The sequence below is a fragment of the Callithrix jacchus genome, chromosome 13 (assembly GCF_049354715.1).
Source record: "Callithrix jacchus isolate 240 chromosome 13, calJac240_pri, whole genome shotgun sequence".
Taxonomy (NCBI): domain Eukaryota; kingdom Metazoa; phylum Chordata; class Mammalia; order Primates; family Cebidae; genus Callithrix; species Callithrix jacchus.
The window spans coordinates 66,393,640-66,412,408 of NC_133514.1; the positions used below are offsets into that span (position 1 = coordinate 66,393,640).

General features: G+C 44.9%; 1 protein-coding gene across 7 annotated transcripts in view; it reads right to left on the reverse strand.

Annotated features, from left to right (window-relative positions):
* Positions 1 to 296: 296 nt before the first annotated feature.
* SLC35D4 (solute carrier family 35 member D4) overlaps positions 297 to 18,769 on the reverse strand; it is a 146,305-nt gene continuing 127,832 nt past the window's right edge. For 3 of the 7 annotated variants that reach the window (XM_078347888.1, XM_078347889.1, XM_002757117.8), the window contains 2 exons: positions 17,517 to 17,581; positions 297 to 5,399 (listed from right to left, as the gene is read on the reverse strand). In XM_078347888.1, the coding sequence (XP_078204014.1) occupies positions 5,339 to 5,399; positions 17,517 to 17,581 (126 nt within the window). In that variant the 3' untranslated portion in view covers positions 297 to 5,338. Of the gene's footprint in view, positions 5,400 to 17,516; positions 17,582 to 18,469; positions 18,596 to 18,769 lie in introns of all 7 variants that reach the window. The other 4 variants (XR_013525805.1, XR_013525803.1, XR_013525804.1 and 1 more) reach the window with 3 other exon arrangements.

An 18,769-nucleotide genomic window follows, 5' to 3' on the forward strand; every position in this document is an offset into this window, starting at 1 on the left:
TCTCCTGCACTACCATTGGGAAGACTCAATGACAGGGACCCCAGAGAGTACCTAGCACAGTGCTTGGCTTGAAATAAGCATCCCTAACTATAATCTTAAATATTATTATTATTATTGGGTAAGTAACCCTGGCGACCACTGCCAACACCCCCTTCTTTTGCCACTTCCCTGGGCCCAGTGTAGATGATGAACTGCTCTAAATCAGCCATGAACAACAGACATATCATGGGAAAGCCACATCTATAAATTCAAATTTTCTAGCAGCCACATTACAAAAGGGAGAAAAGACAAAGTAATTTTGATAGTAATTTTATTTAATGCAATATATGAAAATATTATTTCAACATGTAATCAATAGAAAAATGATGTGATATTTTACACTCTTTTAAAAAAATATTAAGTCTTTGAACCCAGTGTGTTCTTACACTGACAGCCCATCTGCATGTGGCCCAACCACGTTCCAGTACGCCAAAGCCACAGGTGGCCAGGGACATCCACACTGGACAGCACAGGGCTAGAGGCACTGGATGGGCCCTTCCCTGTTTCAAGCTCAGTGGCCTGGATGTGCGCAGAAGGAGGAGTCTGGATCTGGGTTTAAGCTACAAGAACTCCCTCCCCTGGGATAACACAAATATTTTCTGTAATACTCCCCTGCCAGGATTGAAGAGAACAGAAAGAAAGGCAAGGGAAAGAAAATAAATGATGCATTTTTCTTTTATTATTATTATTTTTAGAGACAGGGTTTGGCTCTGTTGCCCAAGGTGGAGTGCAGTGGCATAGTCATGGCTCATGGCAACCTTGATCCCTGAGCTCAAGCAATCCTGCTGCCTCAGCCTCCGGAATAGCTGGGGCTTATAGGCACATGCCACCATGTCTGGCTAATTTTTATTTTTGTAGTGATGGAGCCTCACTGTGTTGCCCTGCCTGGTCTCAAACCCCTGGGTTCAATCAATCCTCCCACCTCAGCCTCCCAAAGTGCTGGGATTACTGGCTTGAGCCACCGTGCCTGGCCCTTATTTTTCTTTATATCCATAACAGATTGTAATAATATACCACTGTACACAACCTTGCTTCTCCTAATAGAAAGCACATTCTTTATTTGTACAAATAAAAAACCCCGAAATTCCAAGGCTCTGACTGGGGCCCAGCAAGAATTAAGGTCATCAGGCACCAAACAGGACCCAAGGGTAAAGGGAGAGTGTGGGGTTACCTGGAGACTCCCCGCGCAGAAAACGAGAGCTGGGGGCTACAGTGAGGGGGCCATTCCACTGTTCGGGTCTCTGGGCTCACTCTCCATTCAGCATTGAGCACGTGAACGTGGGCATAGAACTTGGTGGTTAAAGCTTGAAGAAAAAGGCCCAAGAACCAATAGAAACTGAAAGAAACTGACAGCATACTGAGGAAACACCTTATCCTCTGCCTCTTGCCGGTGTCCATGTAAAAAAAGATCTGAGATTTTAAGAACAATGGGCAGGGGGGCAACATAGTGAAATCCCCCCATCTCTACAAAGAACAAAAAATGATCTGGGTGTAGTGGAACGTGCCTGTAGTCCCAGCCACCTGGGAGGCTGGGGTGGGAGAACTGCTTGAGCCTTGGAGGTTGAGGCTGCAGTAAGCTGCACTCAAGCCTGGGGACCAGAGTGAGCCCTGGTCTCCAGCAAACAGAACAAAACAAACAAGACTCTGGAAGACAATTCAAACAACCAAACGAAAACAAATACAGGCTTGCTAGAGAACCTTTTGAAAAAGGATCTAGGCTGGGCACAATGGTTCAAGCCTATCTAGGCGGATGATCACCTGAAGTCAGGAGTTTGAGACCAGCCTGACCAATATGATGAAACTCTGTCTCTACTAAAAATACAAAAATTAGCTGGGTGTGGTGGCAGGTGCCTGCAATCCCAGCTACTTGGGAGGCTGAGACAGAAGAATCGCTTGAACCCGGGAGACAGCGGTTGCAGTGAGCCGAGATCACGCCATTGCACTCCAGCCTGGACAATGAGAGTGAAACTCTGTCTCAAAAAAAACAAAACAAAACAAAAAAAAAAAAAACAAAAAAAGAAAAGAAAAAAGAAAAAGGACCTAAAACTTCTTAATAAAAGCTCTTGGGGCCAGTTCTGCTGGAAAGAGGACTGGGTTTGAACTGAATGGCAGTCATCAGAACCTGCGGTCATCAGGACCTGTTTGCTTAAATGGCACTTGGAAAGACGGGTATACAATAACATTTGGATAGATGGTACTTTCTGCAAGTGGGGAAGAATGGTTTCAGTTGTACAGAGTTTTATGGGAGCAAAACAATAAGAACAATTCTAAACCCAGATTTTCTATTTGATCCTCAGTCTCCAGAAAGTTTGACATCCTAGATGAAGAACAAAACTAAGTTGAACATGGACACAGGGAGGCGAACAGCACACACTGGGGCCTGTCAGGAGATGGGGTGGGCGGAGGGAGAGTATTAGGAGAAATAGCTCATGCATGCTGGGCTTAATATCTAGGTGATGGGTTGACAGGTGCAGCAAACCACCACGGCACACGTTTACCTATGTAACTAACCCGTACATCCGCACATGTACCCCAGAACTTAAAATAGAAAAATTTAAATTAAAAACAAAAAAGGCAGAGACTCTTCAAAGTGAGAGGATATGTCAGGTAGCTACTACTATTCTTCCTCCAAATTAATAGGTGTAAGGTACCTGTTTAATCAGCTGGAGGTTAGAAAAAATATATAAATAAATACAGTATTTTTCATGGAAACGACAAAACAAAACAAAAAAACAAAAGTGAAGTTGAAAGCCCTATGTGTTAAGGTCACTCTGAACATTTTACCTTTCCTGACAAGCAGAGACCAGGAAAAGACAAGGAAATGAATTTAAGGTACTCAAGTTCCAAATACACGAATCTATTCCTATTTGTTTTTCTCTTTCTTTTCTGAACAAGTTGGGGGACACAGGCAGAAGCAACAACAGCCACTGACTGAGCTGACTGTATTTTTCATGGGGCCAAGAATGACAATGTGTATTTCCTGGATGCCAGAGGGGGTCTCTATCAATGACACGGGTATTCAACACCAGAGGGCCTGGCTCCCTGCTCGGGAGGACTCATGGGTCACCTTGGATGACCCACACCCTCTGACACCTGGCAGAGTGGTAAGGTATCTGAAACATCTATTGGGAACAGAAATATTTAGAGTTAGTAATTATTTTCTTAAATCTTCTTGGTGGCTTCAGAAACAAATGATTATTTTGGGTAAATTCATTTATTTTGACTCCTGCAAAGGGAAGAAATAGGGCTTTTGTTGTTCTTGTAGAGTTATTGTTTTTGAGACAGTCTCGCTCTGTTGCCCAGGCTGGAGTGCAGTGGCATGATTTTAGCTCACTGCAACCTCCACCTCCCAGGTTCAAGCAATTCTCCTGCCTCAGCCTCCTAAGTAGCCGGGATTACTGGTGCACACCACTACTAATTTTTTTGTATTTTTAGTAGAGGCAGGGTTTCACCTTGTTGGCCAGGTTGGTCGTAAACTCCTGACCTCAGGTGATCTGCTCACCTCGGCCTCCCAAAGTGCTGGGATTATAGGAATGAGCCACTATGCCCAGGTAGGAAGAGGGTTTTAATACAATTTTTCATCTGGCCTGAAAAATATACTTCAGTGTTCAACGATTTGAAATCTCTGAGATATCAGGGAATGAAAGGGATTAAAAGCGTTAAGAAATAGAAACATAAAGGGGTGTGTGTGTGTGTGTGTGTGTGTGTGTGTGTGTGTACTGTTTCTGTTTCTGCCCAGAGAAGACATCTGTCAGTGCTCATAAACCCTGTTCCCTCTGGTGATAAGTTAGGACCAGCTTAACCTAATGGTGGGCAAAAAAAGAACATGCAGAATTCAATGCAATACACATCCTGACAAGTTTCTAAGAACCACGAGAAGTTTAGAAGCAGGAAATAAATAGTAACACCAACCACAAGAAGGCTGTCACTCACTCCAGAGTTTAAAGTGTTCATACACAGGTGGGGGTGGGCTGTAAGCAAGCCAGCATTGTAGCAAAGAAATAACGGACCCCGAGGAGATTCCAAGGATGTAAAAACACAAATGAAACAAAATACAGCCAAGCCTCACCAAAAAAATGATAACCGTGGGAGGTAATGCATTTGTTAGCTAGATTTAACCATTTCAAAATGCATATATACTTCAAAACATTGTGTTGCACATAATAAATGCACCCTGCTTTATCTGTCAACTTAAAAATAAAAATGAGAAGGGCCAGGTTCGGTAGCTCATGCCTGTAATCCCAACACTCTGGGAGGCCAAGGTTCGAGGATTGCTTGAGCCCAGGAGGTTGCGACCAGCCTGAGCAACACAGTGAGATCCCATCTCTAAAACAATAAAAATAGAAAAAATGAGCTGGGTATGGTGATGCACACCTGTGGTCTCAGCTACTCTGGATGCTAAGGCAGGAGGATGGCATGAGCCTCGGAGGTCAAAGCTGTAGTAAGCTGTGATCACGTCACTGCGCTTCAGCCTAGACGATAGAGTAAGACCCTGTCTCTAAAAAAATTAATTAATAGGCCAGGTGCAGTGGGTTACATCTGTAATCTCAGCACTTGGGAGGCTGAGGTGGGCGGATCATGGGGTCAGAAGTTTGAGACCAGCCTGGCCAATATGGTAAAACCCCATCTCTACCAAAAATACAAAAATGAGCTGGGTGTGGTGGCGAACGCTTCTAGTCCCAGGTACTCAGGAGGCTGAGGCAGAAGAATCACTTGAACCCGGGAGGCAGTGAGCCGAGATTGCACTACTATACTCCAGCCTGGGCAACGGAGCGAGATTGTATCTCAAAAAAAAAAAAAAAAAAATTTAATTTTATAAATGCAAAAAATTTTTAATTAAAAAATTTTAAAAATATAAAACTTTATAAATGAAAAATAAATGATAACCAAAGCCCTCAGGCCCACTACCTTGCACCGAAAGCCATGTTTGGGAGACAGCAGCTAGTATCCACAGTTCTGACGCTCAGTCAAGGCAAGCAGAGCCAGCCCGTGAAATCCTGTACTTCCTGTTTCTGCAGAGCCAGCCACAGCACGGTTGAGAGAGGTTCTCCAAATGGGAAGACAAAACAGCCAGCTCCTCTGCAACGGCTGCAGAGCCCCAGAAAGGGCGCTCCTGGAAGGAGCAGAGTCTCGGCCTCATCAGCCAACACCACATTCACTTGGGTGGGGGCGATGGCACTGCCCACCTGGCCTCACTGTCCTTGCGTTCCTCTTTCTGACACACTCAACAGGGAGCAATGAGGCCGGGGCGACGTTCTCCCGCAGCAGCCTGTGAGTCTCCTTCTCTTGGCCGTCTTCTTCAGGAGCCCTTCCGCTCTGAGAAAACCAGCAAGGCTTCTCCAAGTGCACCGAGCAGGAGGCTGCAAACAACAGCAGGAGGTCAGCTCTCAGCTCCCCTGGGACCCCTGAGCTGTCTGGCACCCACATATGCAGGGCAAGGGGTGCCTCCCCTCATTCTGCGACTGTGACTCATCACCAGCCCGGACTGCCATGCTTCCAGGTTAAGCCCAGGAATCGCTCCTATCACTTGGGTGCAAAAGGGAGGTGAGAGGGCTGGGAAGCAGGGCTGGATAGCTTCCCTTAGGGAAGGAGGTGATGTGACCCACACATCCTGGCCAGGTGAGGGCGATGCAGTTGGGTTAGTGCTCTCTGGCAGAAGCCCTCTGGTGCTGTTGGCTAAAGAGGGCTGATGGGTAGGAAATCACGCAGGTATACATACACTTAAAATTCAGGTGATGATCTCAGGATCTTTTCATTTCATTTAAACTATAGAACATTTAAAGGTGAAAATGCAAGTGGGGAATCATAATTTTCTCACCGGCACAGAGAAACACGGCCAGTGATCTGAAAATGAAAAAGCAGTGGGAGAACTGGAGACAGTGAGGGAAGAAGAGCTGAATATTTTAATATGCCTCTAATGTAATACAGCTAAAGTCTCTCTGCTTTCTATTTTGAACCTTGCCGCAGACAGTCTGGTGACTATCTGAATCCTATCAGTCTTCTGGGGCCTGTGCTGGGCCATCTCCGAGGGACCATGGTGGTGGGTGCCTGATGGGAGAGCCCCCTTTTCAGAGGTGCCAACAGCCCTTTTAATCAGACCCTTTCCTTCCCTTCCACTCCCATCCACCTACCCAACACCCCAATCCTTCAGACGCTCACTCTCGACACACAGCCAGGCCATGGCACCTTCATATCTTGAACGTTTGGGGTGCTGAGTGTATGACATACATATAGGCTACATTCCCGGTGAAAAATGTTCCTTTGGTGGGTGACCCTGACATACAGGTAACTCACACCATTTTCCACTTCAGTATAGGAATGAACTGACTATGTGCGAGAATATAAAACAATACGCTTTAAAATCAGGCCAACCCGAGTTCAGGCTCTGGCGCAGGCCTGTGTTAGATAGGCGATCTGGTGTGTGCTTTCAGCCTCAGTCTCTCCATCTGCACCATGGGAGATGATCGCATCCAACAGTCTCTTTGAGGCTTAGAAATAACACATCAGAAGCAACCCACCGCTGTGTTTAGCCTTGATGGACAATCACTAAAATAGGATTATTAATATTTTCTAGCCGACTGCCCTCCAAGAGTAGTAATCCCCTCCTCAGCGGCCCTCCAGGTAGGCCACCCAAGTTCTGCCTGAAGATGTCTAGTGAGGAGCATGTCCTGTGGAGTGAGGCAAGCCTGTCCCATGGATGAGTGGCTCTGGTCACTGCATTCACATGTGTCTCCATGGGCATCTCACTCGTGGAAACCACTGGGGTTGGCGGGGACTGGACAAGACATGTTCCTCCCCGCTGCTGAGCCCAGTGACCCTTCATCACACTGATCCTACAGTGGCAGTTTCTTACAGCCTCGCCTGCGAGGCCAAGGTCTGCTCTCCGGAGCAAGAGAGAACAAATGTACTCCTTCATCAGCTTAGAGACTGGGAGAATCTCCCCAAACACCGTGATCTCCTCTTTCTGGTGATTAAATGCCTCTAGGGGAGGGCAGCAGGAGACAGTGGTCACTCAGTACAGGGGGCTTGGAGGATGTCCCCCACCTGGGGTCACAGTGGGAATGGAGGAGAGGGAGCCGAGGGAGTTGGATGCCTGGTACCTTAGTCCAAGATAGGATGTACTTTCCTCTTTCCTTCCTACAGAAAGAAAACTAGAATAGTGAAACTAGTTGATCGATCTTACGTAACTCACAATAATGTAGCTGGAATGAATGGCCACGTCATGAACTGAATAACTATCTCTGGACTTCCCCAGATCTGTAATCATAATTTTCAGCACTGCCTCTGACAGAAACTGTGGCCCAAGTTCCCAAAGACCCTATTTGGAAACAAGGCCCCTTTGTGAAGCTGGGAGCCTGCTTGTCGCTTGTCTAGCTCAGGACCCCAGATGCTGAAGTCCTATCACCTCTCCTCTTTGGAAAATACATGACTGTGAAGGAGAAGTGTTCTTTGTGCACATGGCCTCACCTCCAAACACCTGGCTTTCCCAAGTGACTGCTGTCTCCCTCCGTAGCCCTTCAAGAGTACATATGCCACCCTGCCAAGTCCCCGGGCCATGCAGAGTCACTGCAACCGGATGCAAGGGCTGCCTAGGGCTTTACGTTTGGGAGGGTTTTATTCCTGCAAATGTAACAGGGAGCTCGGACATTTTATACACTTTCCACTAATCCTTCTTAATCACCAGGGAGAAAACCAGGGTAGCAGTTGGCCCCTTGCCACTTTACTCCCACAGCCTAGAACAATGCTGGACTGTAATAACCTTGCATTCTGTCCCTTCGCCTGAGCTATTTTACAAAACACCAAAGCAGCTTAGTTAAATGCTAAAAATGAAAACAAACCTTAGTTCAGTTTACTGTTAAGAGAGCCAGGGAGGTGAGCTTTGATGTTGTTTTCTAAACAGCAGGAAAGGCTGACATGGGTCCAGGAATCTTAATAGCATTACAACTATTTAAGTCAGAGCTTGACTGAACTGTTTGCAAATCTTGTAATCCCCATCATTCCTGAAATGAACAAACTTCACGTAACCAAGGCATAAACATCAGATTGCAGGGCGCACATGGCCAGAAATATCCATCACTAGCTTCACTTCCAGAGGTTTATTTTCAGCGCTCCTCCAGCCCTTCTCTTTTCTCCTATGGGGGACTGAAGGCTCCATTTAAATTTTACATTTATTATTGTGGCTATTCAATTAATTCCTGTGGAGCCCAGTAGAGAGAGGACGGAGGCTGCATCCTTCACCTGGCTGAAGGTCCCATGCCTAATGCAGCACTCAGTAAATACTGATTCAATGAATAATTAAACTGTTAATATTTGCTGCCCCCTTTCCCATCTATAGATGGGAGGAGTCGCAAACTATTTGGTCTAAAATAGTTTGGTCCCAAACTAGCTTTTCCTTTTTCTCTCTTCCTCACCACAAATGCATCTGCCCATGTTCCATTCCTTGGGGCTGTGCCAAGTGAGTTCATAATCTATTAAGTTATGATAAAATTTGAAAAGTAATGAGCAATCATTATTGAGAAGGCCCTTCTTACACAGAATTTTAAAGAGGAGGTTTCAAATTTTTAATTCAAATGGAAAACTCATAAATTTCAGACACTGTGATCCTGAAGGCATTTTAGAATGTGATGGGGAAAGTTTTCTTTGCCTCTAAATTAATTCTTTCTATACATAGGCTTGGGCCTTAAAACTAAAGGGATAAGAAATCTTTACACAAAGATTATATAAGTTATAATAATGATCTTTAAAGATCATTTTCTAAAGGCCCTTCGTGGTGTTGGTGAGGTTTGTGCTAGGCTCAAGTTGAAGTGATTCTGATGGGTGACAAACTGCAATCTATGGCAAGCTCAGTGAATGACGTGCAGAGGGAAAAAGGTGGTCATGGAACCCTTAGAACAAAGAAGCTGCATTTGGTGATTCCTTTCTTTCCTTGTCCTGAAACTATTCCAAAGAAAAGGGTGACTTTCCCTGTCTGTAAAAGGGGATTCAGAGAGGAGGCACCATAATTAATTCCACTTGACAGGGACACTGCTCTCAGGTCAGAATCTTTCTCTTTTGTATGCTTGAAATCTCCTTTGCTGAATTTTGAAATAGAGGGAATTAATATATACTATAAAACTGTTAATTAAAAATGAATAATTAAATAGGAATCTGGATATTTAAATTACTGGACTTGAAATAGATTGTTTTTATAATAATTGGCTGGACAAGAGCAGTTGTTTTTAATTAAAGATTTAAAACATTGACCAACATAGGCCGGGCACAGTGGCTCATGCCTGTAATCCCAGCACTTTGGGAGGCTGAGGTGGGCAGATCATGAGGTCAGGAGTTCGAGACCAGCCTTACCAACATGGTGAAACCCTATCTCTACCAGAAATACAAAAATTAGTTGGATGTGGTGGCACAGGCCTGTAATCTCAGCTACTCAAGAAGATGAGGCAGGAGAATCACTGGAACTCGGGAGGTGGAGGTTGCAGTGAGCTGAGATTGTGCTACTACACTCCAGCCTGGGTGACAGAGTGAGACTCTGTCTCAAAAAAAAAAAAAAAATTGACCAACATTGAGCACTTAGGTTTATAATTGTTCTTGGATATAATATTTTGAAGGCTGGCCACTCAGTGTTGATTCAGCAAGTATTCAACACTAGGTCTAGAGATGCAAATGTGAATAAACACACCCTTTCTCCTAGAGCTGCTCACAGCCTGGTGGGTGAGATGGTGCTGGCCACCTGTCACTCAGTGCAGCAGGTGCCTATGGAGCCAGATACAGACACAGAGGGAATGGGAGGAGCAGCTGAGGGCCTGACACTTGAGCTGAGCCAAAGCTCTGATTTGATGAGCAAGTTCCTTGAGATCCTGCTGAAATTTCAAGTGGCATTTTCTCCACTAGCTAATATTAAGTTTAGACCAGTGATTGTCAACTGAGATTGGACATTTGGCAATGTCTAGAGACGTTTTTCATTGTTACAACTGAGGGGGTGCTACTGGCATCTAGAAAGTGAGATTTAGGTTTGCTGCTAGACATCCTACAAGGCACAGAACAACCCCTCAAAACAAGGAATTATCTGGTCCCAAATATTAATAGTGCTTTAGGTAAGAAGCCCTATTTCAGATGGCCGATATTGTGCAGCTAAGTTGTTGTCCATCCAAGCAGGAGGATAAGGACATATATATTTGAACACAGTGATCTTCCTGGAGTCAGGGAATGTGCCTTTCTTACTTCTGTAGCCTCAGAGCCCAGCCCAGCCCTTTGGTGGAATGCATGAATATACAAATACATGGATGCAAGGCTACTGGCTAGAGCCAGGTCCTTCAGTCTCAGCCAGCATAGGGTGGTGGAGGCCATGGTGGATTGGAGAGCACATGCCCACCGCGTAAGGAGGCAGCCTCTACTCATTCCAGCAACTGCTGCTGTGTGCAGATGCAGGCCCAACATTGGTAGCTGCTCCACATTTTCAAAAGAATCTGGAAATCTGGATTTGTATGAGGAAATCATCCAATTTCAAAACAGTGATGGCTAACTTAAAATGTGAAAAGCAAATGACAAGAAATAGTAACTATACCGGCACACACAATAGGTCCAAACAAAATAGGCCTGCAGCCCCTGCCCTTGGTGACTTCTGATCAGTGTAAAGTCCCATGCCACAGGGATCAGCAGCCCCTGCCAGGGCTCTGAGAGTTGGTCACCCAGCCACGCTTGAACACACCTAGTGTACGGACAAGGCAGATCAGCTCTGTGCAAGACACAGAGCTGAAGCACAGTCCACACTCTTCTGGTGGTTCGCTTTGTGGTTGGAAAATTCTTTGAGGCTGAAAACACACCATCTTTAACCTCAAGAGTCCTCAAAAATCAGGAAATTCCAAAGTCAAGGTTCCTTTTGCAATAATCACACATTCTGTTTCCTTGATTTGGATACACACAGCCTTTCTTTCCATTTTGCTCAGGACATACCATAAAGTTCACAGGATGTGAAACAGCCCAGAGACATAGCCTCTCACAGACGCCTGCCTCCTTATTATTCCCGCTCAGCATTTCCTCACACTAGAGAATGTCTTACTCTTAGCTCTCACCTTCAGTTCAATACCTGGGTTTCTTTGGATCATTTTAAAATTTTGTACAAAATGTGGTCAATGGAGGCTTACTTCTAAGAGAGAAAGATATTGTCGAGAATTTAGGGGCTGGGCACAGTGGCTCATGCCTGCAATCCTAGCACTTTGGGAGGCCAAGGCGGGCACATCACTTGAAGCCTGGAGCTCGAGACCAGCCTGGCCAACATGGTGAAACCTGGTCTCTCCTAAAAATATGAAAATTAGCTGGGTGTGGTGGTGTGTGCCTATAATCCCAGCCACTTGGGAAGCTGAGGCACAAGAATTGCTTGAACCCAGGGAAGTGGAGGTTGCAATGAGCCGAGATTATACCACTACACTCCAGCCTGGGAGAGAGTCTTGCTGGGAAAAAAAAAAGGAAAAAAAAAATTTAGTCTAGGCTGGGAGTGGTGGCTCCCTCCTGTAATCTCAGCACTTTGGGAGCCTAAGGGTGGAGGATTGCTTGAGGATAGGAGTTTGAGACCAGCCTGGGCAACATAGAGAGACCCTGTGTCTATAAAAAAATAAAGAATTTAGACAAACACTATAAAAGTTAAGGATTCAGAAATTTGGGGAAAAGTCTCAAGAATTTATATATATATATGTGTGTGTGTGTGTGTGTGTGTGTATAACACATTATATACATAATTATATATTATATAAAATTTATATAATAAAATGCAATTATATATAACCTACATAATATATATAATTCTTGTTATATAAGATGTTATATGTTATATATAACATATATAAATTTTATGTTATAATAAAATATATATAATTCTTGTTCTATAACATATAAAATAAGAAGTTATATATAACATATTTTACATGTTATTTTATTATAAATAAAATATATATTTATAATATATAATATATAAAACATAAATATATATGTGTTACATATAACATATATAAAATTATATTATATAATATATAATTATATATATTTTATATTTTATATAAAAATTTTATATAATTATATATATAATTATATATTTTTTATATTTTATATAAAAATTTTATATAATTATATATATAATTATAAATTTTCTTTATATACAGAAAGGGAGGGAGAGAGGCATGAACACATATACGTATCTCAGCATGCAACCGTTTCTTCTCTGGGCAACTGGGTTTTGGGATGTCAACCTGCCTATCACTTGTGTCAACCCTCCCCAGAAGGACAGGTGCAGAGGAAGAAGGAGGGAGCCAGATTAGCTCCCTGCTTCAGAGCCCCAGCTGTGGTTACAAATCATTGAGTCTCCACTGGCTGCCCTGTCTTCCCACATGAGAGGGGCCCAGTCCTCCTCCTCCAACCTCCAACTCTTAGCCCAGCTAAGCCTCTCCCTATGCACAAGGCCCAGTTCACACCAGCTCCAGGGGTGCCCTTCCAAGCACTCCTGTCCTCTCTCCCTCCTTCAGTCTTCTTATTCACTGGGCATTAAAATAGTTACTATCTGATCCATCCCATGAATTAGCTTTCTGATTTGCCCTTCCCTTGATAACCCCTTAAGTGTTGGAAATCTTGTATTTCTTAATGGTTTCCACAAACTTTGTAAACAGCAGTCACTCAATAAATATGTTTAACTGATTGGTAATTATAGAATTATAGCTATGGTATAAAAAACTTATGACAATGAGATTTTCCTCCCTAAAAATGTCTGCTGGACATTCTTGGTTTGCACGTCAGTCCCTGAAGAGGAATTAGGACTGTCTTGTCTTGGGCGATGCCTTGTTTATTTCCTGTGCCATCAAATCATTTTCATAGTCTTTATGGAGGACCACAGTGGTGGGATGAGGAACAATTAAGCCAGTTTCCCTTACAGCTGCCTCATGAGTTTCCGCCTGTACATTATCTACACTGCTGTAAATCCCTGGTGTTTTTAAATTCAGTTCTATCAGGTTACAGGGCTTTGCACACACAGAGACCTGGGTTTGAAACCTGGTCCAACTGCTTAGTAGCTATAAAATCCTGGGAAAATAAGTATCTCTTGACGTCAGCTTCTTCATCTTTAAAATATGGATGACTTGGAAGAGTGTTGTAAAAGTAAATGAGATTATATTAATGTAAGAAATGTCTGAGGCACAGTAATTGCCCAATAAATGGTTAGTCATTATTATTAAAAAGAAGAGGAAGACACAGCAGGAGGAGGAAGAGGAAGGTGTAAGAACATTTCCTAATTTTTATTTTCCTTCCATTTGTTTTCTTGGGGCAGGAAATGCCCCCACTGGCAGCTCTTGAGAAAGGCTGGAAATCTCATTTTCTGAGTGCAGTGAGAAAAACCATTCATTTCTGTCCATTGAGGATGATTTAGATATGGACCTGCCTTCAGGCAGGGCAATGAGCATCTATCTATAGACACTGCAGAGGCAGTGATTTTTGACTTTTATCCAGGAATGGTTCCTGGCACATATGAGGCACTTGGTAAATGTCTGTTTATTGAATGAACCCCTTCTAGCCCAAGGCCACACAAGATGCAAGTTCACCTCCTAGACTCCCCATCATGGTGTTCCATGGAGCCACTGGTCCTGCCACTCACATTTATCCCATATGAATCTCCTACTGATGTTCAAAAATAATACTGTTGTTTCTGTGGCTATGTCAGCACTGAAGGCCTGTATCCAAAGGAGAATCCTGGGAGATGGGAGGCTGTCCTGGGCATACCTGGGCACCAGAGCTGACCCCACCAGCCAGTACAGTGGTCCTTGAGTCAAGCAAGTGACAACTCAGCAGGTCCAACTTGCCAACAAATGAAAAAAAAAAGAAGAAGAAGAAAAAGAAGATGAAGGACGGGAAAGATCAGCTATTAGGACTACTCTGATGGCAGGCAGGGGAAGAAATACTTATTTTCTAGAGTTAGGCTTTATTTGAGCAAAGCTAAGCAACACTACGCTTTTTCTTTCCTGATAATACTGGCAAAGAAATATAAAAACCTATTCTAAAACTTGCCTGCACTTCAATTTCATAATGCTATCCCATGGGTGAAAAAAATCTGCCAAATAACATATAGGAACTAGAATGGAAATAAGCATAATCTTAAAGTGGTCCTAGGCTTTTTTAAAACAAAGGACAGAACATCAGTGAGCAGCAACAACAATGTGACTTTCTCTACTTAATGTGCAGCATCCATGATTGAGGCCAGGCTGTACCTGGTCACAGGGAAGAAAAGAAAACACCAGCCCAAGGACTAGACTATGCGTGATGTGTGGGAGGGCTGCTTCGTGTGGTTTCATTTCAGAAACACTGTTGTGGCTGGGCCTCCAGATCTAACACCTCCTTCAGAGAACAGCGTCCACCTACATTGGGATACACATCCCTGGCCAAATGCAGCACTGTTCTCGCCCTTCAACTAAACTGTGGTGACGTCTGGGAAGAGAAGTTGGAGGGAGTGAAGGATGAGCCACTTTTGCTTTTTACTTGATATATTTCTGTACTGTTTAAAACGTCTTATAAATAGCATGCATTACTCTATTGCTTAAAAATACATACATATATATTCCCCCAATTAAAGCATGTCTATTCATCAGCAACAAGCTGTTTCAACCATTTAGCTGTTTCAACCATTTAAAACATTACCTCCTCCCTCACCTTTGCCTTCTCTGCAGGCCACAACCCAAACCCTTGGTAACAATCTGCTATCGGTTTGAATATTAGTAATTGGAATAGCTAACATTCTTAACTCTCCAATGGGCAGGTCTTGTGTAGAGAGTTCAGGGTGAAACCCACCCGATCTCTTCATTCTTGTCCTCATGTGGTCATAACCAACCGGCCCTTGAACGAGAGTCATGTGGTCCTAATACGTTCAGAAGGCCCATTTCCCCTCACAGATGGAGAGCTCCGAGGCCTGAGTGGAAGGCAAGCCAGGGCCACTGGCCAACCTGGGTCCTCTCCAACAGTAGAACTTTCTCTGCATGTCCCTGTGTTACTCATTGCCCAAACCTCCCTTGTGAGTCATGGGCTCTGAGGGCTACAGGGCAGGGCAGTGAGGCCTTTTCCAGGAGGGATGTCCTGAAGCTACCATCACAACTGCCATATCTACCTCCTGGGGCTCTGAGTCCCCTCTGTGTCTCCCCACAGCCATGCCCCCCCGCCTCAGCCGTCCTTCTGAAGAGCCCGCCTGTCCGGGTCTGCCCTGCTGAACACCACCCCATACCCAGGTGTCTCCTGCAAACCCCAGGGGCCTGCACACCCCCTCCGGGAGGGAGGCAGACCCTAATGGGCAGAAAGGAACGAATGTGGTCCCAACAGTCAGAACCATCAGGGATGAAATTAGCAAGGTGGAAAAAAAAGTTAGCAGGGCTTGCACAGGGTGTAGCCAGGGAAGCCTCTCTGAGGTCACCTTGATGTGAAGTCCTGGGGGATGAGTAGTAGTGGCCGACTGAAAGCAGGAAGGAAGGAGTCCAAGTCAAGGTAATAGGCCAGAAGCTCTGAAGAGACATGGGTGTGCCGTGGCCCCTCCCCGGATCTCCAGGCTGATTTGGTGAACAACCTATTCCTGTATCTCTACTCTGTGGTCCAACAGGCACCTCAGCCTTCACACATTCAAACCAATGCCCAATACACCTCCACCACCACCACCTTGCCAAACCCTGCTCTTCACACAACATTCTCCATCTCAGTGAAAGGCAACCTCATTCTTTCAATTACTTGGACCCCACACCTAGAAGTCATCCTAGGCTCCTCTCTCTCAAATCCTAGTGCTTCAGGTATCCTACCACCTCTTCCCACCTCCACTGTTACAGCCAGTCTCAGCCATCATCATCCTGCACCTGGATCACGGCCAGACACCCTGGTCTTTCTGCTTCCTCCTCACCCCTCCACTGCCTGTTCTCCACGCAGCAGAGGGATGCATTTTTAACACAGGAGCAAGTGACTCCTTGACTTCTCTGCTCAAAATTCCCAATCGCTTCCCATCTCATCCAGGTAAAGCTGGGCCCCTACAATGGCCTTCATGGCCTCACATGGCCTGTGGCCTCCTCTGCCACTGCTCCTACTCTGGCCTCAGTGCCCAGGACCCCTGGTCTCGCTGCACCTGACACACTGCCCCTCGAGCTGACCAAGAACGTTCCCACTGCAGGGCCTTGGCACCGCTGTCCCCAGCATCTCCGTGGCCCACTCCCTCACTGCCTTCTGTCTCTGCTCAGATATCTTAATGAGGCTGCGTTGTCTTTAAGCAAATGGGCAGTGCATTCTAAACAGAATCACCTGGAGCTTGTCTAAGAGAAAGTTAATGGAAAGATCAAAGAAATGGAAAGACACCCAAACACAGAATGTGCTCTCTCTCTCTATGTGTGTGTGTGTGTGTAACACACACACACGCAGTTGCCCCTGAGTACCCACAGGGAATTTGTTCCAGAACTTCCTGTGGAAAATCCATGGGTTGTCAAGTCTCTGACATAAAATGGTGTAGTGTTTGCTTACAACCCACCCACATCCTCCTGTATACTTTAAATCATCTCTGGATGACTTGTAACACCTAATACAATGTAAGTGCTATGTAAATAGTTGTTATATTGTGCTGTTTAGGAAATAATGACAAGAAAAAAAGTCTGTACATGTTCAGGACAGATGCAACCATTATAGGGGTAAACTACATTTTTGACCCACCGTTGGTTGAATCTGAGGATCTGGAACCTGTTCATGCAAAGGGCTGATTTTGTGTGTGTGTGTGTGTGTGTGTGTAGTGGTTTACTAAACATTATATACATATGCACACACACACACACACACACACACACACACACACACACATAGTGGGTGACCAACAGTGGCTGCTGTTGGGTGCATGAGTGTGGGTGATGTTCTGTTTCTTGCTCTGGATGCTGGTTATGGTATACAGAATGGTTTGTTTGTACAAATCCATCAAATAGTATATTCATGATACACACACTCTTCTGAATTTGTGTTTATGGGTCAATACAAGTTTTGTTTTGTTTTGTTTTTTGAGATGGAGTCTCACTCTGTCCCCCAGGCTGGAGTGCAATGGCACAATCTCGGCTCACTGCAACCTTCACCTCCCAGGTTCAAGTGATTCTCCTGTCTCAGCTTCCCAAGCAGCTGGGATTACAGGCACACAGCACCATGGCAAGCTGATTTTTTTGTAGTTTTAGTAGAGACAGGGTTTCACTGTGTTCCACAGGCTAGTCTCAAACTCCTGAGCTCAGGCAATCCACCCACCTCAGCCTCCCAAAGTGCTAGGATTACAGGCGTGAACCACCGCGCCCAGACTTTTTTTTTTTTTTAAAGAAAGCTTCACTAATATGCGATTTACATATGTTGGAGACATACAGCTAACACACACTCCCTTTCTGCAACATTTGAGAGCAAAATTTAGTAACCTCATGAAACTTGACTAAGTGGCACTTTGTCTCTCTATGCAAGAGACTTACCATCCCACGGTTGCACTGGTCAGGACTGCATCAAACAGCAATATTGATAAGCCAGCTGTGATTATCTGTAGAAAGAATTTCAACAAAAGGTCATCACACCAGCAGGGCTCTGGTAACCTCCACTGTCATTTTTTCACAAGCTTAGCTCATTTTATTTGGGATTCCTGCCATCAGCCACTCCTTCCCACTTCCCATGTCCTTTTCCCCCACATGCTTCCTAGTCAGCCCCCCATACTTAGCGGCGCCTCTGAGCCGAGCATTTGGTATAGAAAAGGCTAAGTCCTGGTGTGTTTTGGAGGTGAGAATGTTCGAAGAAGCATTTAACTTCCAAATTCTTCAAAAGGGAGGCGTACAGCCAAGGCCGCCCTCATCTCTCTCCAGGGAAGGGGTATATTAAGAAAACTTATTTCCATTTTGTCTCAGCAGTGCAGAACTTGTCTCCAAGGTCAGATATGCTCATTAACCTGTTCCCAGATCCTCCAGATAAAAATGTATCTGTCACCCAGCCTTCATCCAATGCACTGTCTCTCCATCCTCTCCTACTGCTCCCATCTTTCTGATCCATGACACACATTCTAAGAAACCAGGTGCATCCTGGGGAAAGGAGGTCAGGAGTTCAAGACCAGCCTGGCAAGCATGGTGAAATCCCATCTCTATTAAAAATACAAAAATTAGCCAGGCACGGTGGTGCATGCCTGTAACCCCAGCTATTTGAGACGCTGGGGCAAGAGAATCGCTTGAACCTGGGAGGTGGAGGTTGCAGTGAGCTGAGATTGTGCCACTGTACTCTAGCCTGGGCAACAGAGTGAGACTCCATCTCAAAAAAAAAATTATATTTGCAAATATCTAGAAGCTGGAGGAGAGGGAATTGTTATCTCCACATCTCTCAAGGCTGGAAATTCCAGAAAAGTGTTTCAGGAATGGTAGCCACAGGACTCAGATCCCAGATGTACCTTGAACCCCTCAGCACCAAGAGCATGTGCGAGCCAGGGCCCAGCTCTGTCCACACTCGGAATGTCTGCTTAAGGAAGGATGCTTCTGGCTTCCAGTCTTCTGCATCCTGCAGGTCAAAACAGCTTCTGTGGAGAAGGTAACCTTAAAAATCTGCTTTCTTGCCCTGAGAGGTGGGATGTAGGCTGGGATGGGAGAGGTTCTGTTGAGCTGGAGGTCCTCAGAAACGTCAGCTACCATCTCCCTTGCGGGGATTTCACATGCTGTCTTGGAGGCCTCTTTGGGTCTCCAAGCTGGGAGCA